At 31.7% G+C, this 26,548-nt stretch overlaps 1 protein-coding gene across 1 annotated transcript in view; it reads left to right on the top strand.

Moving 5' to 3' along the window:
• The first annotated feature begins 3,905 nt into the window (after positions 1-3,905).
• Sf3b1 (splicing factor 3b subunit 1) overlaps positions 3,906-26,548 on the top strand; it is a 124,659-nt gene continuing 102,016 nt past the window's right edge. Inside the window, exons 1-3 of the mRNA XM_085817857.1 lie at positions 3,906-4,107; positions 8,968-9,161; positions 18,678-18,770. Coding sequence (XP_085673983.1) covers positions 4,077-4,107; positions 8,968-9,161; positions 18,678-18,770 — 318 coding nt within the window. The 5' untranslated portion in view covers positions 3,906-4,076. The remainder of the gene's footprint in view (positions 4,108-8,967; positions 9,162-18,677; positions 18,771-26,548) is intronic.

The following is a 26,548-nucleotide window of genomic DNA, read 5'->3' as shown; positions in this document are numbered from 1 at the left end:
GAAAAGTTTACTCAACAATCTTGATTGAAATATGCATGCTTTCAGAGATAGCATAAAAGAAGCACAATTAACCTCAACAATCTTGATTGAAATATACATGCTTTCAGAAATAATATACAAAGCATACTGTATAATCAAAGTTATGAGTTTATATACTACGAGATACTATACATGTTTATAATATACCATGTTCCTGAACACCTAAAAGCTCGTCCACAATTTTCTATACAATTCATTAAAGATAGTTCCTGAAACATAACTGGCTTATGAGAAACATGCATACTTCTAATTTATGCACAATAATTTGACAAACATTGATTTCAGGTAAAGAGCTACATGTATTATATCAAAGAAAGAATGAATAAGTGTAATTTGCCTTTATCCTACAAATACTTAAAAACATTTACATTAAAAAAAAATGAATTATACGTAATCGTAGCAAATTTTTAATGAAAAACAAAACAAGAGTTGAAAACTTAATACAGTTTTTGTCAATATTTTACTCTCTTAAAATTTATATAAATGTATAGAAACTTGAAATGTATACCGCATTTGGCTGCAAAACTTGTGGTATTGTACTGCACTCTAGGGAAAGGGGAATAGTATACAATGAAGCAATCATAAGAATACAAGATATTTGCATATTATTGAAACCACCTTAATAAAAGTTACCAAATTTTCAAAAATGTGCCAAACTCTGGCAATGATTATGCATCAAAATTTTTCAGGTAACATGCTCATGACAATTTTTCATTCAAGCAATGTCACCATTTTCATATGTGTTCCTTATGTTGCATTTCAAGTTCCAATGGTTTTTAGATACGAATAGTTGTTTTAGATTAATTTCAGATTTAAAATACTGCTTGTGGAGCTTACTATCAAAAGAAGAAGCTGTGTTAAATGTTCTGCAGGAATAGAATATTTTAGTACAAAAATTTCTAATGGAAACAACTATGAGATATATTTGGTACATAGACAAAGCATGCAGTATCAAGTTTATGTAATTCTCTGATTTTTTTTTTTTTTTTTTTTTTAGTGAAAACTGATCACTTGGCACAAGCAGTGAAGAACAGTGCTAAAAAATTAGACAAAAAATTTGTGGAAAATGTATTTTTTTAAACTATCATATAATTTTTATTTTATAATTCAAATTAGTATTTTAAAATTTGTTAAATGTTTTTTCCTTTGATATGTTATAACGTTTTGCCAACTTTGATAAATATTGATAGTTTGGTTATGCTAAAAGCAAGCTGCAAAAACAACGTACTTCTCCTGATAAGTATTTTTCTCTTTTCATTTATAAAGACCACCAAACTGATCCAGGTATTTGTGTTATTATGTAAGTACAAAAAAATATTGAAGAATGCACAATGAAAGATGGCAACCAGTATGGTAAAAGATACAATTAATATATGAATTGAAAGAAATCTCATTAAAAGACGACTTTCGTTATCAGCAGAGAAGCATGACACAGTTACTGTAAAGATATTAAGCTTTTGTTTCTGCACTTGTAGCTTTTAATAGCAAAAAATTGTTTTTTGAAATTTTATGAAATAAATAAATCTGAACATAACTGATATCAAACGAGAATGGGTCCAAACTTTCACTTAAGAAGCAAAAGTGTACTGTAAATGCACAATATTATGAGCAGAACACAAAGCATAATTTATAAATTAAACCTTTACTCTGGATGTATATATTACATTAATATCACATTAGAATGATCACTTACTACAATTCAGAGTTTCATATAATTTTTATTTATTGTATTATATTGAAATACCTTTAATTTCATTTTTATATTTTCCCAACAATGTACAATATAAACCTTAAAATTGCTCTTAACCGTTGCATCACATAATGAATGTCTAAGGGAAGGAATGCCTGCATGGAAAACTAAGGAAAATTTAGTATTCATGTTATACATTGAAAAAATGAAGAGAACACTCATGCAGCTAGCTTTTTCACCTGGATTTTAAGAGAGACTGGGATAGCAGTGTTCAGCAGGCTTATCTGCTTTCACATAGATGGGCTTATTAATTACTATATAATTCAAGAACTAGTTAAATTTCATATGGTAAACATGCCTACTGTCACTGAAGAATCATGCATCTGCATTGAACAATAAAAATATAACACAAATTTGAATTTTAAACTAAACTTACTATTAGAAGAATAAAAACCAAATGCTGTAATTTGAAAATGGGAAAAAATTGTGGTTTATATTTAAAAAAGCAAGTATTTTTGTCTGAAAAGTAAAATATATTTTACACACACGTTGCTCTAGATTACTTTGGAGGATAAGATACTATAGGATAAAGTAAATAAAGTTGTACACATTACATTACATTACATGTCTGTATATTTCCTTCGTTTTCAGGACTGAAACACTTCGTTACACCACACTACAACGCACCACACTACAACCCAGTAAACACTTCACCATAAGCTCAGAAGAATCATGGGAACTGATGTTTTTTGTTTACATCGACACGCAGTCTCATTGGATATTGATGTAGTTTATCGGACAAGCTCTCCTGGCACGAGAGCAAACCAGCTCCCCATTGCAATTTTGACGTCATCAGTTACCAGAGCGGTAAAGCGTTGCACTTGAATTCGACTTTAGCAGCCGATAGCAGGAACGCCTCTTGCGAGTTAACATTTGCAATTTATCAGAGCGTTGCACTTGAATTCGCCCCTAAGGGGCGAATTGAAGTGCAACGCTAGTCATGGTAATCGCACTTGCATTGCAAAATCGGATTCAAGTGCAACGCTTTTCGGACACGCCTACTGAAAATACGTCACTACCATAGAGGAATTTTGCGGCTACTCCTGACCTGCCGCAAACTCTTAACAGCGACTGTAAACAAGATGGCTGAAGTGATTTTGCTCAGACGTTTAAGATATCGGATAAATGCTGATCAAATTCCTTGGCATTTAAGAGACAGTCGTAATGCTTTTGAAATGTCGGAGCGTGAATTCATCAGTTGATTCAGATTAAATGGGTTTGCTTCAATGAATTGAAACCTTTTCTGAAGGCAACTGCCGCCTCTTGCGAGCTAACATTTGCAATTTATCAGAGCGTTGCACTTGAATTCGCCCCTAAAACTAATTACTTTTAAAATAATGTGACGTCATTCATTACATCATCCACAACATGAAATTCCATAAAATATCATAAACAATAAAATTTTTATTTCAAATAAAAATGAAAAATTAAATTCATTTTTATTATTTAGAAGTCATAAATAATAATATTTAAAACACGGAATTTATGCATAATAAAACGCATTATTTTTTAAATAAAATGACAACAAAGTATCGGTTACCATAAATAACTGGTACAGCAATGGGTATACCATAAGTCGTATCGCTCGCCAAAAGAAATAGCCAAAAAAGTCACCAAAATCCGTGCTACCGTCTACCAAAGTATCACCAAAATATTTACAGGAATTTAATTTAACTTGAATTATATAGGAGATTCTTAAAACTACTGGAAATTGATATTCATATTGGCACAATTAAAACTACTTAAATAATTTTTTTAACTCAAACATAATATAACATAATATGAATGTTTAATTTAGGATGTGCATAATTTGGATATATACTGCGTATTCTTTAATGCATTTGTTAATATATACATATTTAAACACTACAAATTAAAATAAAAGTAGAAGGAAATTTAAAACATAAAATTTATAAATTACCCGTCAGAACATGAAATTAAGTACCATAATGTAGGTCTTAGTTTAAAAATTACAATTTTAAATTAAAAATATGCATTCCTTCCTTATATGTGAAAAAGTAAAACAAGAAATATATTATTATCGCTAAAATTAATTTAAGGATAGCCTGAAGACGCAAAATAATCTGAAAATATATACAATTTAGTTGGCAACATGAAAAGTTTGTATGTTTGTAATGTTGCAAAGTGACTTGTAATAATGTTATAGTTTGAGAACTTAAGGAATACATATGAAAAGCATATTAATTGAGAAATAAAAATTTATTTTCTGTCCAAAGACTGTGTTAAAATAAAGACATAAGTAATATATTACATAACTTGTATAGACATGGCGGCCGTCGTCCCGCGAACACATGAAGGTAAGCCTAATTTTGGTAACAATGTCAACATGATGTGTTTACAGTAATTTTATATTTTGTGTTGATTAACTATACTTAATGGAGAGGCTTAAGAATTATTTTAGTATTGATGAAATATTGAAAATATTGATGAAGCATTAGAAATTCTGCTCACCAAAGTTGCTTGTTACGTATTCAATGCAATAATTTAATTGAGGAAATTATTGTCTTCTAGTTTCAGAAGTTCAGTGGAAATGTGTGTTTTTCTTTCCAATTTTTGTAATGGGAACATTTTCTTTGTTATGTATAGTACAATTTAAAAGTGTGCATATATTATAGCATTTTGAGATTATTCTCAGTACTAAGTGTTGGAATTAAAATACAGCATTCCGTATATTCAGACTTATCTTTTGAATAATGCTTGCTTGTAGTTAATGAATTATTCCATAATAGACTGTCTCTGGAAAAAGGAGAGATTTAAAGCTATGTATGATGTTTATGCTAAACTGTCTACTGGGAATTGTGACAGATGTGTTTTTATACTAAGAATAATAACAAATGCAAAGTGATTAGAATTGTATTTATAAATCATGTAATTAAAGTGGAGTAGAACAGGTCAGATTAAAAAATAAAATCAGGGTTGCCACTCAAACAGGAGAATGAAATTCCCTGACTTTTCCAGGTATGTTTCGAGAAAATTCCAGCTATCCGCGTAATGTACGTTGGCTATGCTAACAGGTAAATTAATTATGGTATTACTTGTACTGTGTAGCAAATTCACTTAATTATTCAATAAATCCCATAGGACATTTATTCTTAATTATTCTTGGTACACTTTGTTTGATAATTTTGTTTACTTTTCCACTTAAGAAACTTAATTTAAGATATATACATTGGATAACAATTGTACGTTTTATTTAATTATTACTCATGATCATCACCAGTTCAACATGAGGCTAATCCGGTTCTTATAAATCACAACGCAATGCTAAAAGTTAGGTTAGATTTTAGGTAAATTTAATTTGTGTGAGGTGTCTTCTTAAAAGGCACCTTAACACTTGAAAACACAAATATATTTATAATAGGAGTTGTTTTCTCCACTGAACTTTGAGATCAGAATCTGCCCAATCTGGAATAAAATAAGGCTTTTTTTGCACACATTCTGCAGCTAAATGAAAGAAAGAAACCTATTTAATGATATTTTTTTACTAAATTGAGGTATTTTATATTTATTTCGCAGCATACATAAGGAAAAAATATGTGCATTAAATTTCGTGATGTCATCATACTGCTAGACTTAATTTCAGGATTATGCCAGAGAAAATTTCCTGAAATTTGGAAATATTATTTACTAATGATAAATAAATTTAGAGGGAAGAAGCAACATTAAATGATATGAATAACATAAAAATAAAGATAATTACTTAAAAATTGAATTAGAATAATCAACGATATTTTAGCGAATATAGTTAGCGTAGATGACTGATTACTATTTTTTTATTTTACTGCAAAATGACAAGGTATTTATTAAAAAGAAAAGAAACAGAAAAAGATGCAGTAAAATCCTAGTATACGGTACAGCCTTCGCATGATTTTGAAAATTGTCGCCAAGAACAAAATGACCCGTTTACTGCTCATCACCATGTCGCCAAATCCCGCTGTACCATACATGGAGATTATTCTAACCAAAGAACATCTATGTAAAGAAGAAAAGGTTCCATACACGTAAATGCTGTTACGCCGCTAGAAAGCGGAGGGAAAATTTGCCAAGGAAATTGGCGACGGAACCTGGCGGCCAGAATTTCCCTCTCCGCGATGTGTACAGGAAATTGAGAAACATGTGTTAAGAAGAAACGTTTTTTGCCAAAAAAGAAAACTACGAAAATCCGTTTTTAAATTATTGCGAAAAATCCAAGAAGAAACTTTTTATCAAAGAACGTTTTTTCTTGGATTTTTCGCAATGAAAAATGATAGATTGAGAACCTGGTTTTTAACAGTCTTATACTTTAGTGCTTGTGATTTGTGCCAAAATGCTTTTCTTTTTGTGTGTTTTATCATTAAGTATATTTGGTATTTGTTTAAATATTTCAAACCTTTTATAGACATTTATGCATTATGACCTGAAGCTAATCAATCATATGTAACATAAAAAAAGATTTTTTTTTTTTGCTTCAATCACATAAAGAATAAACACGAGAAATACTTCAATATTTAAAAAAATTGCTAATTATTATTACAGTTCCTAATTTTTAAATACAAGTTGGTGTCAAAATATCAAGTTCACATTTACTAGCATGCACTCTCTAACTGCCATGCTTTCTCAATTGCTTCAAATATTGCTACAGATTAATTTTCTCATCTCAAGAACTTTCACCATGTGAACTCTGCAAAATTAGACTCGTGATAATGGCAAACCATGGGTCATTGATTTTTATCTTGCCATTTAGCAGAGAGCCGCAGTCTTTTACTATTTTGTTTATGTGTAACTCTTGCTTCTGATACACAGTATGGTACTTTTCTGTTATCGGGACCAGATTCAGATATATTGCCAGAAGCTGACAGTCTGAAAAATTTGAAGTGTAAAAAAAAAAAAAAAAAAAAAAAGCAAAAGCAATGGAACTGTGGATATAATTTAAAATGTCTGAAAGCATTTGTTTTGTAGAATCTTGTTGCCACCACATAAATTCAATTAAATAAGAATACAATTGGCTAAGGTCAATGTTGCATTGACATTTATTTCATCATTTTGTATTACCCCATGATCTTTCAAAAGTTTGCATTTGGTAACCAGTATCATGCTCAATAAAATTGTATTTATGGTTAATGCAGAAATGTTCAAGTGGGGTCTGTGGTTTCAATTTGCGGTACCCCTTGGCGAATCGTCTCTTTTTTGACACCAAGATCGGCGCCAGGAAGGATCGGCACCAATTTCAAGATGGTGCCAATCCTTCCGCTCGCTACACAAAACTAAAACAAGAAGTCAAAGACTTACACAGACTTGGTGTCCATGTACACATCGATGTATTTTAACTTAAAAGAAAATCAGAGAATTTTATAAACTAGGCATTGCGCACCACTGCCTTAACTTTGTACACATCAATCTATTTTCACTTCAGGAAGCTAAAACTATCATGTTAACCAGAAAAAATTTGCCACTGTCTTAACACACAAATAATCAAAAATACACAGAAAGTAATAAATAACCAGAAATACACATTTCTTAACATAAAAACATTAAACAACAAATATTTTAATAAAAATTAGCACACAGAGGTGAATAAATAAACAATACGTCGATTTTTTAACATGCCTTTCTTTTACGTGCATATGTTCATGCTTCCCACCACTATCTCGTCCATCCTCCACGTGAGCAATTCAATTAAATCTTTGGTCACTTCGGCTCATCTACTGGTAATCAACAATCCTCTTATCCACCTCATACATACTCAAATGGTGGTACCCACAAAAAATAATAGCAAGTTCAAAATACAAAACCATACCACGCACATCCAAGCAAACACAGCAACTGAAAACCAAACCTGGGTCCATATGAAAGGGTTACTGTTACAAAAATAGCCAAAATCTAAATTTATCGCAAAACGTTTGGCGATATTTGCAGAAATAACCCCTTTTTAATGACAAAAACTAAAACACAATTTTTCCCAAGATTAGTTTCACCAACATTAGGGTTACCAAAAAGCCTCTGTCACGCAGCGGGCTTCCAGATTTCCTGAATAATCAATACCACTTGGTGATTTTTTCAGACTGAAACCAAGCTGTACCGTATAGTAAAGGTCAACTATAGTCTGTCTGCATTCTTCACTGTTATGTCCTATAGTGCCATCAATAATATTTTCTTGAATAACTTTAAACCAAGTCCTGCATGGCAGTTTGGCACAGCAACTAGGAAACGTTCTTTTGTTTCTCAGCAAATCTTGCCACACAGCCATTGGGGATTTGCCCAGAACAGAGGAACAATCTGTCAGGTTATATCAGGCAAAATTTACGCTTATGCTAGAACTTTTATGGAACAAAAGTGCTTAATCTTGACAAAGATTAGGTGCGAAATTGGAAGAAAGTGCAGAATCGCAAACTGCTTGCCGCGTTTTTAAGAATTGCACATACACGGTAACCATGTACACATCGACCTATTTTCACTTAAAAAAACATCCCAGAATTGCACAAAAATGGCATTGTGCACACTCTTGACTTTATCCATATACACTGCTAAAGTCCTAGCTAGTAACCTTTATCGCCTTACCAAAATGTCGCCAAACTACCTGTTACCATATTCCAAAGATTAGCCAAAAAAAGAAAGAAGAAAGGTTGTGGCGTAACGGCCAAATGGCGAAATAAGAAACACAGAGGAATGGCACACTATCATCTGGAAAGTTATCTCAAAGAATTTATATGGAGAAGGCAAACGAAAGGCCCATTTGAAAAATTTTTAACGATATTTAAATGTTTATGCCTCCAAATTAAAAAAATCATAGAACTAAAATTTGTTAACATTGTGTGTTGTCGTCAGTAAAGTCTGCTTTGGTGAGATTTGCAGCATTATTAAAAATTTTTTGTGTACTGGTTGTTGTCGCTTATAAAGTCTACTTGGCGAGATTTGCGCCGGTGAAATGGAAAAGTACCCATATTTTTTTTTCTATTTTTATTAAGAATGTTTTTGTTGGAAAACTTTCATTATGACCAGTATTACGCAGGCTTTGTAACTCCAGGAATGAACTTTCTTTCAAAAAGGTTGAATTTTTTGTGGTTATTTTTTGCCAAATATAGTTTATGTCTAATGTAAGTAGTATTTTTCAATTTCCATCACAGTGATGACAGTGTATAATCTGTGCTTTTTTACTTATTTATTATTATTTTTTTCAGAAATTGAAGAAAAAATTCGAGAAATACAAGCTCGAGCTAGCTTAGCCGCAGCAGAAGGAGAAGAGAATGGGGAAGGTGTTCCTCTCACTGCATCTGCTGGTATTTATATGGATGAAGATATTTATGGAGGCAGTAAATCCAAATATGAGGGCTATGTGACATCAATTGCTGCTAATGATGAAGCAGATGCAGATGTAAGTATATCAAGTTTAGCATTAAATATGTATTGTTACATGCATACAGGTTCGTAATGAAACACAGAACTGATGATAACTTGATTAAATTTATTCTATCGAAAGAAACACAGTACAGTTCTTGAACCTTTCATAAAAGTACTCATACGGCTCATCTGAGTATGACAGTACACAGTCGGTAGTTACCACTTCAAACTCCTAAGAACGTTAAACACAATGTATTATAAAAAACCTCAAATTCAAAGGTCCTTCAGTTAACTCTCAGTACTCTCAATACTGTGAACTAAACTGAGAACTGATACTCTCTTCGATCTTATATAATTTTCTCCTAACTGCCAAGACATTTCCAGTACTTTCAATTTTTCAAAATTGCTGGAATGCATATACAATTACTACACATAGGTCCAGATACAGTAGCAGTTACATAGGAAGTAGACTAATTACAGTTATACAAGGAATCAGACCAAAATGTCACTAAATGGCCACCAAGACTGGCGACATTTGACAATTGCTTGCGAACTTTGGCAACGAAAATTAGTCACCAAAACCATTGTAAGCTAGGTGCTATCTCACCAATTTCGCAAGATAGCCATTTACTTCAGTGTTAAATAGACTTCTCCAGTAATCGTATTTTTCCAACAGAGTTTTGGAATCTTGAGGCATTTCATATTGCGTTATATAAGGGATACTACAATTTTACATGTAATTTCACTAAAATTATTTACATGTATAAAAAATTTTTAACATTTTTTTCAAAATTTTATTTTCATAAATTTTCCATGTACATGACTGATTGCTGTGAAAATTTTGATATTGATAAATTTTGATTGAATAAGGATAAAATCTTCTTTATAAACACAGACAAAGGTATTAAAGACTCTTATTGGTATAGTCATTCATTCTTGAAGCACTGGTTCTAATAGGAATGCTGTCAAAAATTTGCATTTCAGTATTTTAAATTGTATATAAAGAAACGTATCATTATCTGCTAGTTTACTTTGAGTAAGTAGCAGTCAAAAATCATACTTTGTGAATCAGATGGTAATGATGTTATTATATTATGACAGTGGTTATTAGAAAACTTCAGGATTGTTAGAACTTCTAGTAATAAAGTGATGAACAATTTAGCTGTTTTCTAAACTTGAAACTGAATGTTTCTTGTTAAACTTTCTGGTTCATAACATTAACTTCTAAACTTGAGGCTAGTGTTCTAAACTTGAACAGTTTGCTGTGGAAAAGAAATGGCTTGTATAAGTTTATTATTGAATTGTCTTCATGTACCACCATTTCAAGGAATACCACATCATGTACCAACATTTGAAAGTGATGATGCAGTTACGAAAAGTCATGTAGATTTCATTGCTTCTTATAAGTCTTAGAAAATGTTTGTGTGTTTCTGTTTGAAATATTTAAGATTCAGACATTCTAAAAATTTTCTGTCAAAAAACTCTTCCTGTATCTGTGTCTTTTTACTTTGTATGAAGTATTGTGATCGCAAAAAAAGTTTGGTAATTGGATTCACCGGAAGTATCCATTTTGATTAATTTTTTGTGAAATATCTATATGCAGGAACAAAATAAAGGATTTTTTATTCCAAAACAAATTCTAAAATGGATTCAAATTAGATGTTTCTGTGATGGCTGTAAGTGTAGGTATCTCACATAACTCAAAAACAATTAACTGCAGATCGTTGAAATTTACCCCGATTAAAAGTTCTTACTCGCTTTTATTTTCACAGTAGTTGGATGTAGACATATACTTTCAATTGCAGAAATTGTTTTAAATGATAAAAATATTCATCTTTTGGCAGTTTCAAATTTAAAAAAATTTGAACAAAAAATAAAATTTATTGTTTCTTTGCTTATATTTGGTAAAATTTTATACTCATTATGAAAAAAATAAAAATATGGAAGTTTGACTCATGTATGAAAAAATTAAGCAGAATATTTAATTTCAGAATTTGCAGTTTTTGATGTCATTTTCAACTTGCCTTAAGGGATTGTTTTATTAAGTTAGATTAATTTAAGAAAATAAGTTTAAATGAAGAGCAGCAAAAAATGTGTATAATTTAGTAGGTTGTACAAGGAAGTCAGATGGTATCCACATCAGATATTTTTATAATCGAAGTGTTTAATTTAAAATTATAGAATCCATTAAGGCTTAAAAGTTTGCTTTGAATTTAACTAGGGCTCATTCTTTCAGTATGCAGGTAAACCTTTCATCTTCCAAGTTCAAGTTTTCCATAATGGCAGATTTTTTAGGAATATCAGTGGAATCTGGTTTTTCTTTATAAAATAAATTGGCAATAGTATATTTATAGGTACCGCTTGACGAAAATTGGCAATTTTTGGTGGTACGTGGATACTGAGTTCATGCAATTCTTTGACTTGTTATTTTGGCTTGTGTAGCGCCGATGTTTGCGCCAAAAATCGCCACAAAGCCAAAATAACAAGACAAAAAATTGTTTAAACTCGATATTCATGTACACATCGACCTACTTTCACTTAAAAGAACACCCCAGAATTGCACAAACTCAGCATTGCGCACTCCCTTCACTTTGTCCATGTACACATATGTTTTCACTTAAAAAATCAAAGGAGCATCCAGTTCTACAGTAGAGGCAAACAAAAACCAATTATCTCAATAAACTACATTTTAAACCAAACAATAAAATAGCATAAAAAAAGGAAAAACCTCTTATGCATTTAAGCACTATACAAAGCAAATATCCACTTACCTTATTTAGAAATTTCTTAGTCTTAGTGTGTGGCATATAAAATTCCTTAACAGCATCCAAAAACTTCCTAAAATTATCTGAACTGGAATCCATATATGGGTGTCGCCACAAAAATTCACAAAAATAAGAGCAAAAAATATCCAGTACTTAAGTATTAACGCCAACGCAGCTGCAGATTTGGAAGTTTTTAAATGCTGCAATCTACTCCTAAAATTTTTGCGACAAATCATAAATTAAAACACTTTATTTAAAATCAAAGTAGTCAGTTGGATTTCGATGGAAAATGGGTTAATATAGAATTTAACATAGATTCAAAATGGTCTCTATTTTCTTTGACCTGATGCTGTCGCCATATGAACTGTGCTAAATAAGTTTCTAAATGATGTCTCGCTTTCCCCCTATTTTTCTTGTTTCTCCATTTAGCACTGCCTCACATTCTCTCAACTGTTTGTGTATGAACTCCTGTATCAGGATCAATAAAATTGTATTTATGATTAACTTTAGCATGTAGGAATCCTTTTTCTTTTTTATTTGTTTGGTAATCTTTCCAACTGTTAGAATAAATTGTGCTACCATCTGCAATGTTTTCAGTAATTTTATTAAGAAGTGTAGAGCCAGTTTTATGAGAACAATGACAACAAACAAATCTTTTGTCTCTCTACATAACCACCAAACACCCACTGTTTGGGTAATACTCGACCACAGTTATTTTTACCAGGGCTGTGAAGTCGGTAGGGAAAATGACCGACTCCGAGTCCCTCGTGTATATATATATATATATACGCATGGGTTACAGTTTATTTTTTAATATAAAAGAATTAATAGATGCTACAGGAAAAAAAAAAAAAAATTGATGGCATAGCAAATTATTTATATTAGCATTTATTATGAAATAGAAAAAGTGGCATTAGTTATTTCTAAGAAACAGTATAGCTTTGGCATGATCTTTGTTGGAGGCCCATAGTTCCAATTTGATAAACTTCAGAGCTGAGAAGTCTTTCCACACTAGCTTGAGTAGGAGGAAGAGCTGTTATTGTTAGGGCTACTTCTTTTAACTTTTCAGGATAGATTTTCATAAGTTCTAAAAGAGGTGTCTTGCAAGCACAATCATATTTCTCTATTTCTTCAAAGGCATTCTAGAAATCTTGTTTGTAATTTTTCATTTTTATATCTAAAGGCTCTTGGTTCTTTATTTTCATTGGCTTAGCCTTTTCAATATTATTCAAAAATATTTCTTCAAATATAATTCATCACTAGAAGAAGATGACAGAGACTCAGTTGCAATGTCTGAAGTTTGACTGTCCTGATTCGAATTCTCCAAATTGAGAGAGAAATTCGAATTCTCTCTCTCTCTCTGAGAATAATTTCATTCTTAATAAAAGTTCATGGATGACTTTCTTTGCCTTTTTAATTTGTTCATCATCCAAGAAAATTCGGTGTTTCGAATCTACATATATAGAACCCAGCAAGATCTCATTGTCTAGCTAACTAGTTTTTCTTTTCTTTATTGAAAAAATGATTCCTTCTGCAATAAACCTTCTATTTCAAAAAGAACAAACATCCCATTCTTTCATTCTCGCCTCCTGTCAATTCTTCAGATTGCAGCTTTTTTGTGGCTATATATGGTGTAGAAAGAAGAGTTTTCAATTCTGCAAAATCATTCCACAGTCTTTCTGTTAGTGAAACATTGGGACTTCTTAAAGTGTTCTTAATTCTAAAAACTCTTTATTATCAAATATGTACTTCCTTGTTGCATTGCTTGATCAATAATTGTTCCTTTTCCTGCTTGTTTCCTAAGAATGGCATCAAATTTGGGAGTTCTTGCTGTTATTGCTGCTTACCTAAATTTACCAGCGAGATTTGTAACTAAATGAATCAGTTTAATTGCTAATGGCAAATATCACATCCATCCTTATATTTATTTATTAATATGTCAATAAAATAGAAAATAGCTATTTATTAATGTATACAGTCTGTAAATAAACATAATAACTGAGCTTGTCATTAATTTTTTTCAGTTCATTTTAATTTCATTTCAAATTTAAACTGTCCAACAAAAACTGGAGTCGAAGTCGACCTGTTTTTAGTGATTCCAGCTCCGAACCTTTTACCCCAAAGCCTGCCCGACTCCATGTTTATTTTATTCACCATATCCAAGACACATAATTCCCGCACCTAATTGTTCCAATCTATAACAGTTTTATCTGATAAATCAAGTTGCTTTTCACAAAATTTAATCAATGTCAAAAATCAGCGTTAAAAAGGAGCATTGTTTGCTCCTTTTTAACACTGATCCAAAAGATTTAACTGTGTGCGAACAACAGGATTGCTCTTTATTGGCATTTCTGCGCAACTTCTGCTGCGATGGCATTAATATGTAAGTACCAAATATCCTCTATAGTTCCGGACTGCCCAAAAAATGGCTACTAAGTAAACTTTCATTTACACACCAGCCATTTAATGCTCTTTTCCCAAATCATACAGAAACTTCAAATTAATCTTACTACATTCTACCATCTAAACCAGTGGTTCTTAACCGGGGCTGGGGTGCGGGAATGTATTCTTGGGCGTGCTGGAGAAGCCCCTACCTAACCATACAAATTATTATATATCATTTATTAAATTTCTTATAATAAAATATTTGAAATCTGCAATAGTGTTCCCAATATTGAAGCTCATAAAAATTGGTAGCATCTAGCTCACTTATCGGCAAAAGACACAGGAAAACGCCGGTGCCAATGGACGTATACAACGCTACGAAAAGGCATGAAACGGTACAAACGAACGCGAACAGGCAGCTAGGGGACGGAAAAAAGAAAAAAAACTGTGGGAATACAAGCGGAGAACGTTATCCCAGCTTGCGCATGCGCTGAGTTCAATACTCCAATGGAATCTACGGATTCACAGATTTGTATCTGCATCTACTGCACTTGTGTTAGGTTGAGTCAAGTTGAGTCAACTATTGTGTCTGCGACATGTGTATTGTGTATTCTGACTTGTCCAGAAACCTCTTGAGACTAATACATTCTTAATTGTCCGTTAAAGCCGAATAGGATTCAGTGATATTATAAACGTAAGAACATTATATATATTATATTACATTATTTCTAAATAATTAAATTGATTATAGTGAACCCCACTATGTCAAAGAAATGACAATGGAACAATAAGTATGCCGGTTATGGATTTACCTGCACAACCGAAAAAGATGGCACGCAACGACCGCAATGCATCTTGTGTTCCAAGATATTTTCAAACAGCAATCTCAAACTATCAAAGTTATAAGAGCATTTCAACAGTCTGCATGGGGGCGAAAAAGCGCATAGCATGAACAGCTTGAAGTTTTGAAGGCTCGGTTTGATACCAGTGGAACTATCCTAAAATTGTGCGGACCAGCAATTCAAAAACCTTTATTAGAAGCATCATTTCAAGTAGCATATTTATGTGGAAAAAAAAAAAAAAAAAAGAAACCTCACACGATTGCTGAAGAGTTGATTAAACCTTCTGCTTTAATTATTGCTAAAACAGTGTTAGATTCGGAAGCACATAAAAAAATCCAACAGATTTCATTATCGAATGATATTATACGATCACGAATACAAAATCTCAGTGAATATATTTTAATGCAAGTAATTGAAGACATAAAAATCAGTCCACTAAAAATAAGCATGCAACTGGATGTGTCAACTGATGTTGATAATTGTAGCCAACTTTTGGTATTTGTCAGGTATGTGAATTAAAAAGAGGTGATAGAAGAATTTCTATTTTGTGAACCACTGGAGGTGAATACGAGAGGAATTGATGTTTCCAATCGCATCAAAGATTTTTTTACTAAATATCAATTACCGATGAATGTGATTGGCTCAGTTTGCACTGATAGAGCTCCAGCAATGTTAGGCAAATATTCAGGATTTTTTTTAAACATGAAAAGTAAATTACCGGAAGTTATAATAACGTATTGCATGTTGCATCATCATGCACTTGCGTCGAAAGCATTGCCAGAAAGTTTAAAACAACATCTAACTACAGCAGTAAATGTAGTAAAATACATTCGAGGACGAACGCTTAATTATCACATTTCTCGTGCATTTTGCGAAGAAATCGGTCCTGATCATACCGTGCTCCTATATCACACTGAAATATGATGGTTATCTAAGGGTCGCATGCTTAACAGAGTTTTTCAATTGCGTGAGGAAATTATTTAATTACTGACTAGTCAAAACTGTTATTTAGTAAAAGATTTTGAAAGTAATGATGCAATGCTGAGGCTGGCTTACTTAGCAGACATATTTAGCCATTCAAATGAATTGAATCTATCAATAAGGATTTGGTATAAATATAATAATATCTAGTGAAAAAATATCTTCATTTATCACAAAATTAGAAATTTGGATATGTCGAGTAGAAAAGGGGAATTTTGCAAACTTTCCCTTGCTTGATTCTGTTAATGCGAAAAATGAAAAGAATACGATTACACCCGACATTGTAATACATTTGAGACGATTGAGCGAATCATTCAATGGATATTTTTCTACTGGAAATATTACCCAAACTCAGAGATGGATACTGGATCCAACGTTATCCAGAGTTGGCAAACGGAGCATTGCAGTTACTCTTACCCTTTGCTACCACCTGCATGTGCGAAATGGGATTTTCATCGATTTTGCGTATAAAAACTAAAGCGAGAAATCGCTTAAATGCAAGTGATGACTTACGCGTATGTCTTTCAAAAAAGGAACCTCGCTTCGCCGGTATAATAATGAACAAACAACAACAGACTAGTCATTAATGAAAATAATATTCTTTTCTATTTATATAAAATGTACAATGTTTTTCGGATGCAAAGGACAGAACCTCCCAGGTCAGTTTTTTCGTTTCTTTTTGTCTGTGTTTTTTTGGTCCTAATAAGACCCTACGACGTTTGTTTTCTTGCAAATTTAATTGCATATTAATTTGATTACAGCAGTTCTATCTTCTTTAAGCTATACAGGACCAGCCCGTACGTTGTTGTAAATTTTTTTACTAATAGCAGACCACTATTTATTTTATTTTGATTTTAATTTTACATTGCTCGGAGTTGCAATTACTTTTTAACACCCTAATGGGTTTTTCAGCGGACGCATCGGGAAAAGGGAACAGAGCAGTGAAGCTCCAAAAAAGATTTATTCGGGAATATTCATGTTTTTATAAAAAAATTTTTGCATTAAACAAGAGCTTCAATGGTTTGTTTCGGCGAAACGCGTGATGGTATTTTTAGCCTAGTTCGACACTCAGTCATTTTTCCCTTGAAAAGCCTGTTGAGGGTACGAGTGGGTTAATTTAGCATTTTTCCGCTATGTAATTATTGTATTTTTGCAATTTATGTTTTCATTATAATTTTTGCATTTTATGTATTGGCATTTTTTCAGTCCATATATATATATTTTTTATATGTATTAACTTTTCATATATATATATATTTTTTTTCCGTCAATCTATTTTTTATGTATGTTAACTTTTCACATATTACTTAGCAGACATATTTAGCCATTTAAATGAATTGAATCTATCAATAAGGATTTGGTATAAATATAATAATATCTAGTGAAAAAATATCTTCATTTATCACAAAATTAGAAATTTGGATATGTCGAATAGAAAAGGGGAATTTTGCAAACTTTCCCTTGCCTGATTCTGTTATTGCGAAAAATGAAAAGAATACGATTACACCCGACATTGTAATACATTTGAGACGATTGAGCGAATCATTCAATGGATATTTTTCTACTGGAAATATTACCCAAACTCAGAGATGGATACTGGATCCATTTCTATTTGACTTAAATTTAATGGATGATAGTGATCTGAAAAAAGATCAACTTATTGAAATGTGAGCAAGTGGACATGTTCAAATAGAATTCGAACAATTAGAATTGCAACAATTCTGGTGTTCACTGTTACAACGTTATCCAGAGTTGGCGAACGGAGCATTGCAGTTACTCTTACCCTTTGCTACCACCTACTTGTGTGAAATGGGATTTTCATCGCTTTTGCGTATAAAAACTAAAGCGAGAAATCGCTTAAATGCAAGTGATGACTTACGCGTATGTCTTTCAAAAAAGGAACCTCGCTTCGCCGGTATAATAATGAACAAACAACAACAGACTAGTCATTAATGAAAATAATATTCTTTTGTATTTATATAAAATGTACAATGTTTTTCAATAAGTTTCGCAAAAAATGTATTTTTCTAGACTAAAAAAATTAAAACACCTTTTTTATTGGGGAGCGGAGATATATTTTCTGATTTAATGGGGTGCGACTTGCTAGAAAGGTTAAGAAACACTGGTCTAAACAATAAAACATGCAAAGTACTTATTAACCAACACACAACACAAAAGCCCTTACAAAAAAATTCAAATTATTCAAATTTTCCTGGAATAATGCAACTGGTTATGTCATAATAGGGTTTTCATAACATTCAACTACTCAGGTTACCATAAATAAAACAACTTTGCGATAATACAAAGGGTACTCTTAAGTCAACTCTAACCAACTAATTTTGCTGTGAAATTTCTTTATGTGAAGAACTATCAGACAGTCTCAAGCATTGTTCTCATTGGGGGGAGGGTGAAAGTTATCCATATATTTGATTTTCAGATGCTGATTTTATAATTAGATAACTTGTATATATTTATAATTCTGAGTTTGTTTTAACATAGTTTCTCTGATGTTTAATGTAATTGTTTAGTTTCTTTGATGTTTAATTTATTTGTTGATGGGTTTTCTGTTTTTTATAGGATGATGACTATGAATCGACAACATTAATGAACAATAAGAAAGCTGGGTTTACTGCACCAACAGCATTTTTGCAAGAACTCCGAGGCGATAAGGTATTTCTTTTTTTGTGTAATGCATATCTTAAGTCATGAGTAAAGTGTTTAATATTTGTTTGCCATTATATATATATTAGTTTTTATCTTTTTCTTTTTTTTGGGGGGGGGGCTTAAATTTTTTTCATCAAGTTGAGAAAAATTTGTGACAAAATACATGCATTTTTGTCGATTTTAGTTAATCTATTTCAATTTGAAATGGATGGCTGTTAAGATGAAATAACTGCATATTAATTTTATTTATATGTCTATTTTTCTAAATTAAGTATGAACCATAGTTATGGAAAAAAATTAAAAGAGGTATGATGACTAACAGATAACTTTCTCTTTAAACTTATTTAAATTTTTTCCTATCGTGTCCTGTAGAACAATTTGAATTAATAATATTAAAAATGATAGACATATCTGAATTAATGTAAAGTTTGAAGTCTCTTGCTATTTATGGCATCAGTGATAAAGATGGCTATCTGGATATTTCTGTAATTTACCCACATGTAATTTAATCATAAGTTGCCTCCTTTCCTTATGTACAGTCAAAAGTCGTTAATCCGGACTCGTCGGGACTTCTGCGATTCCGGATTATCGATTTTTCCGGATTATAGATCATCTGTTTAAATCTCGTAAGATGGCATGCAGAAATTCTAAAATTAAAAATATGAAACCGTAATTTATGAAATAAAGAACAATTATGATCTAAAGGGTATCAAAATTTACAAAAAAAAAAAAAAAAAAAAAAAAAAAAGGCTTAATATTTATTTGTTTACTTTATTAAACTTTTCTTTCAATGTAAGTTGTTTAAGTTGCTTCGTTTTATGTGATAATACTTTCTCTTTAATTCTATAAACAGACATAATTTCTTGTTCAGTTACGAAGTTCTGCTGTTCAAGTCCCGTAATTGCAGTGCCGAGAATACCGACTATAACTTGTCAATCGAAATTTTTTCGTTTTCACTAACCTCTCTGTCACCTTCTTCATGTCTTTATCCATTTTTTGCAGCAATTCCACTTTTTGTTTGATGGACATCGGAACATACTTTCGTTTTGTAGATCGTTTGGGAGCTCCAGCATCGAAAATTCTATTTGATATAATCAAAAGTTCAAGTTTACTTTTATAGTATTGCTCTTACAGTCTGCAAAAAATAATAAGCGGGATCCAATTCGAAAATTAAGGAACAACACAATCATCAACATTAACTGAAATAGATAATTAGATGATTTTAGCTTATTCCGTCTGTTATACATAAAACGCGCACGCGAAAACATATTCTGCACTTGCGCACACGTATATGCGCAGACGTAAAAGGTCTTACGCGCACGCGTAATCGCCTATCCGCAGGTGTCAACGCGGCGCATGCGCAGAAAGTTTTTAGCTTTGAGGTCCGGATTATAGATCATTCCGGATTATGGGTGTCCGAATTAACGACTTTTGACTGTATTCCAATGAGGGCATCTATTTGTAAAGGAGAAAAACATGTGCCTCCACAGTTTTTTAGTAAACTTATTTATTAAGAATTTGACATTATTCATAAGGTTGAATTTCTGTAAGTACTACTCGGAAGTAGTACTTTCTGTAAGTACTACGCTGTAGTACTACTTGGAAAATTTTGATAAATTTCTGTGACTTGAATATCAAATGAAGATAATGCAAAATGGTTTGGGCTATTTGATTTTTTATTTAAAAAATTATTTTTAGCATTATGTTTTTTTGGTAATAAAGCAGTGTGCAATCTAATTAATCTCTTTCTTTTATTTATTTATTTATTTATTTCTTAGATAGTGGCACTAAAATTGGTTGTTTTGATATTTTCTTTTTATTACATGTTCAAATATGAAATCTATCGAATTTTTTATGTTATGAAGCTATTGAAATTTAATAAGTTGTTAAATTAATTAATGGAATCGTTTTAATTTATTTAGTTTTAATTATTTGTATTTTTCTCCATATTTTAAAACAACGTTTAGTAGTGCCATAAATATCTATCTATTGCATACAATATTAGTATATTTTCTCTGTATAGTAAAATACAATCAGAAAATTGTGTTTTGAATTTTTATTTTATATTGTGAAGCATGAATATTTTTTCAGTACAATAGACTTTCACTCTACTTTTTTCATGATAGTATTCTTACAAAGTAATATATATATGTATAATATTGATCAGGTCAAATTAAAGCTAAACAGGCCAAAATAAAGTAAAATAAATAGTATATTATTAATTGACCATATTAATACTGTTGCAAATTATTAATAAAATTAAATTTTAGAAGTAAAAATTAAAAAAAAAAAAATGAAAATGGAGTGAAAATAATTTGCAAGATCATATAAATTAAAACAGCAATGGAAGTGACTAAAAAGTGTAAAATGCTGTATTTATTATCTTTAGACTTTTACATTGTCAAGAGGAGGTGAAGCTTTCTTATGATGATATACTTTTCCTTACTGATTTATTCAGTTTCTGTAAGCTTAAAATTATCCGAGGTACTGAATTAATGATTCAATACTTTCAGTATCCCTGAAAATTAAAAACTCCTACCTTTGAGAAGAAACCTAACCCAGTACTGAAAGTATTTATATTATTCATTCAGTGCCTCAGATAATTTTAAGATTACAGAAACAGAATAGATCAGCCCGGAAAAAGTGTGTTATCATAAGAAGGCTTTACCTCATCTTGACAATATAAGAGTGTGAAGATAATAAATGATACAGCCTTTTCCGCTGTTTACTCATTTCTACTACTGTATTTTAATTAATATGATCTTGCAAATTATTTTGACTGCATTTGTAGTTTAACGTAACCCCCCTCCCCCCGCCATTTACAATTTGCAATACCATTAATTTGCTGAATCAATATTATAGTGTTTAATATGTTTTTCTTTTGCCAGTTTAGTTTTAATTTTAACTTAATATTTACATTCTATCTTATCAGCATTATGCACAGGAAACATTTTAAGAAAAACATGTTAAATATACATATATTTACTAAAGAAATATTGAGTATATTATCTCTTAATATTAATTTTAGTAGAAGTATCTAAAAAGAGTAAGTATAAGTAGTACTGTTACAAAATGTCCAGGCGCGGTAGGATAGCTTCACCACAAAGCTGTTTTAGGGTTGCCATAAAATGGCGAGGGTAGGCAGGGTTGCCACATTTGGCGACAAAATTGGCGATATACCATGGACAGATGGAGAACATTCTGGAACGAATTCTTACTGGTATAGTCCAAAATATTCTTGAACACAAGCTGAAAGCTATATAAACCTTGCTAGTCTGCAGTCAGTGAGTGTGCCTCGTTGAGAGTGCGAGAGAGTCAGTGTCTTGTCTAGTGAGTCAATCCTTGTGGAGTCGATCGAGTTGACAGCGAGCAGCGAGTGCCGAGTGGGTCATCGAGTTCACCGAAGGAGTCTCGTAGTGTATCACTGTTAGTGCATCATCGAGAGAGCGTGTTGAGCTCCGGGAACAACTGAAACGAAGAGTCGGGAGCTGTGCTCTGTGTGTCGTCGAGTGCATCGGGAGTTGTAGCGTGGAGAGTCTCGAGAGTACGGGGAGTTCCGAGAACGACCAAGCAGAGTCGCAAGCTGTACTTTAAGTGCTTTGCCGTGAAGCCGTCTCCACCGTGATAGCTTGATAACCTGGAAGCTGTGTCACTGATCGTGTCAGTGTGTTTATAGTAGATCTTCAACGACTGTAAAACGTGACTTTGGAACTGTCCTGATCAGCATTGTCTAAATAAAGTGTGTTATTCGATACTTCATCAAGTGTTTTCGTTATTCACTCCAAATCCACACGAACCCCGTACGAACGTGAAGGAAGAAAGTAACATAACAACTGGTGTCAGAAAAAGAAAAACTGTAACATTTGGTGTCGGAAGAATAAAAAAAAAAAGCAACAATACAGTACTAAGTAATACAACAATAAATCAAATACAACATATTAAAAACATTTACACAGATACGATAGATCTACAACGCGAAATTTTGCTCCTTATTAAAATTCTCAAAAAATAATCTAATACCTAATCAATTTATTAACCATTGTCATGCAGGCGTTAAATACTCACTCTAAATCTTTTAACTGATAGGGATATGATAATTTGTTCGTAAACCTGAGAAGGCAGTATAAGTTGGATGACTATCAGTTGGAGGATTTGTACATTACAAAGTTGTATATAATGTAAAAAGCTAATTGTTTTCAGACTTTTCTTATGCTGTTACTAAAAAAATGAGCCTATTTCATTATCTTTAGTCTGTCCTATTTCATAATGTTTAGTTAGATACTTCTACTAAAATTAATATTAGGAGGTAATATACTCAAAATTTCTTTAGTAAATAAATTATTATTATTTTACTTTGCAGCTATTGCACAAATATTAGAATAACATGTTTTCAAACTAAGTGAATTTTAAGATCAACCTCAAAATTAATAACCATAGATCTCATATTAAAAAATTTAAAAATAAGAGCAATAATCTCACAAAAAATAGCCAGCATACTGCAATTCTAGAACATTATAATATGCATAATTTTGATAACATAGAAATTACTGTGCTTGATATTGTACCGAACACTAAACTTAGACTGTTTAAGAAATCCATCTACATACTTCAAAAAAAGTCACTTTATCCTTACGGACTGAATGCATATCTGAGTCATACCACCAATAGACAGACAGAAGTCTCAATATATGGACAATTCAGATTTTTTAGCAATATAACGACCAGAGGAACCAGAGGAGGTGATTCCAAACACAAAAAAATTTTTTCTACACAAGATCTGAAATTAATAATTAAAAATCTTCATTCCTTCCTTGAACATAAAGAATTTGCTAAGAATGCCATTAAACTTCAACATACATTTAAGAATACTACTTTATGGAATCTGATTAAAGTAATGGATCAACATTTTCAATGTTTACAAATCATTAAAGACCTAATTATTGACTTCTGCAATTTTAAACTAAAAAATAGCAATTTTTTTCACAAAAACTGTTTTGTACGGTACAATTCAAACACCCTTCTTACGATCAACTAAAAATACCTAGCATTTAAAAAAAATATCAACACTTGCTTCCTGACCAACCACTACAGATTAAGCCCTGCTTTAAATTTGAAAAGACCTTAGGTCAACTCGTTATCAACCACCACGAGGTACAAGAAAATAGCATGTGTAATTGCCAACTACCTGTTTACCAAAAATATGTCGATCCTTTCAACCAACATGTTATAACCGGAGATCTTAACATCATTGAAGACTTAGAATAGCGAGCCCTTTTACAACTTGGTACCAAATTTTCAGTATCAATAAACATTTTTGCCTCAAACAATTCAATCAAGATCTTGATAAATTTATCATCTTAGTTAGTAATAAATCCAATTTACCTACTACTACTTTTCTTGAATGGAAAGCTGCACTGATCAAAGAATTTCAACATTTATTATTCAAGACACCTTCTTTCAACTCTTTACACAATAAGAAACGACTCTATGATCTAATCAAAAAACAACAAGATAATTTTATCATTACAAAAATTGACAAAGCTAGCAACAATTTTAGTGTTATTTGAAAAAAGTTTTACTTCGACCTTCTGCACAAAAAACTAAATACAATCAAAAGTTGTTAATTCGGACACCCATAATCCGGACCTCAAAGCTAAAAACTTTCTGCGCATGCGCCGCATTGGCACATGCGCACAGGCGTTTTACGCGTGTGCGTAAGACCTTGACTACTGCGCATATGCATGTGCGCAAGTGCAGAATACGTTTTCGCCTGCGCGTTTAATGTATAACGGACGGTGTAAGCTAAAATTATCTATTTCGGTTAATGTTAATGATTGCGTTGTTCCTTAATCTTCGAATTGGATCCCGCTTATTATTTTTTGCAGACTGTAAGAGCAGTTTTATAAAAGTAAACTTGAACTTTCGATTATGTCAAATAGAATTTCCGATGCTGGAACTTCCAAAGGATCTACAAAATGAAAGGATGTTTCGATGTCCAACAAACAAAAAGTGGAATTGCTGCAAAAAATGGATAAAGACATGAAGAATGTGACAGAGAGGTTAGTGAAAACGAAAAAATTTCGATTGACAAGTTAGTCGGTATTCTCGGCACAGCAATTAACGGGACTTGAACAGCGGAACTTTGTAACTGAACAAGAAATTATGTCTGTTTATAGAATTAAAGAGAAAGTATTATCACATAAAACGAAGCAACTTAAACAACTTACATTGAAAGAAATGTTTAATAAAGTAAACAAATAAATATTAAGCTTTTTTTTTTTTTTTTTTTTGTAAATTTTGATACCCTTTAGATCATAATTGTTCTTTATTTCATAAATTACGGTTTCATATTTTTAATTTTAGAATTTCTGCATGCCATCTTACGAGATTTAAACTGATGATCTATAATCCGGAAAAATCGATAATCCGGAATCGCCGAAGTCCCGACGAGTCCGGATTAACGACTTTTGACTGGGGTAATTGCACTTACCAAAAAATTACTACCAACACCAAAATTCTTATCAATAAATTTAACGCACTGCATAAAAGACTTAAGATACATCCCCGAAACTATAATAACAGATTTGCTAATCTCTATGCGCTTCCAAAATTTCATAAGTCTCCTATTAAATTCAGGTTCATAGCCAATAGTACCAAAAGTTATCTTAAAGAAATAGGTTATCTTTTTGCAAAAAAACTTCGTTTAATACGTGACTTGATTAATAACTATGATTTTAAGGCTCTGCATTGCAACTGGATGATTTCAAGTATATAGCTCGTGATTAAGACAGTTAATTCACTTCAAATAGACCATATACAATGCTACGATTTCGAGAACCTGTATACCATCTTACCACTTGAAAAATTTATACCAGCTTACTTGCTCTACCAGATATAATTCCACAGATTTCTAGAATAATTGATAACGAAAAATGGCAACTTTATCTTTCGAGCATGCTTTTCAATAATTTTATTCTCTTTAACAATAGCATCTTCAAACAAATTCAAGGGATCCCAATGGAGGGGAATTTTTCGACCGTTGTATGTGAATTATTCCTTTTCACAAAAGAATTTACCTTTGTCCGTTCACTAAATAAAGAAGAACATAAATTTTACCAACACATATATCGTTACATTGATGATATCATAGCCTTTAACAACCATAATGAAATAGAAGCTGCTAATATCTACCCGACTTGATTAAAACTAAATAATACAAACACGGTGCGAAATAATGTAGTATACCGTGACCTAAATATTATTGATTACAATTTTATTAAAGTCTACGACAAGAGGAGAGAATTCACTTTTTCTACACTAAAGTAAACCAACTGGAATTCTAATATTTCCAAAAGAATCATCATTAACACAATTTTTTCACAGCTACTTAGAATCAAAAGAATATGTAATACTACAGAACACTTACAAGAAGAAATACTTTACTTGGTCACAATTTTGAAAAATAGCCAAATTCCTCATAAAATAATTAAAAATACCTTAAAAAAAGCTGGCATTAGCCTTACCAATTTTTAGATAATTTATTTTGAATAATGAAATTTAATGCTTAAAGCCCAATGGGGCGGTATAAAGTGGATGTCTGATTCAGATAATCTAATGTAAAAATTGTATAAATGTACAGATTATTCTCCTAAATGCATTTTCTTTCCTCCAAAGATTTTGGCACTATACTTTAATACTATTATTTAATAGTTTTAAATTACTTAGAAGGCCAAATTCTACTATTATTAACAAATCGGGCCTCTTCATTTTTCATAGTAGCTTGA

This window comes from Stegodyphus dumicola, chromosome 1 (assembly GCF_044657685.1).
Source record: "Stegodyphus dumicola isolate Sdum_Otavi_A_Nest chromosome 1, ASM4465768v1".
Taxonomy (NCBI): domain Eukaryota; kingdom Metazoa; phylum Arthropoda; class Arachnida; order Araneae; family Eresidae; genus Stegodyphus; species Stegodyphus dumicola.
Note: the sequence above shows the minus strand (reverse complement) of the source record. Positions and strands in the feature narration are given on the sequence as shown.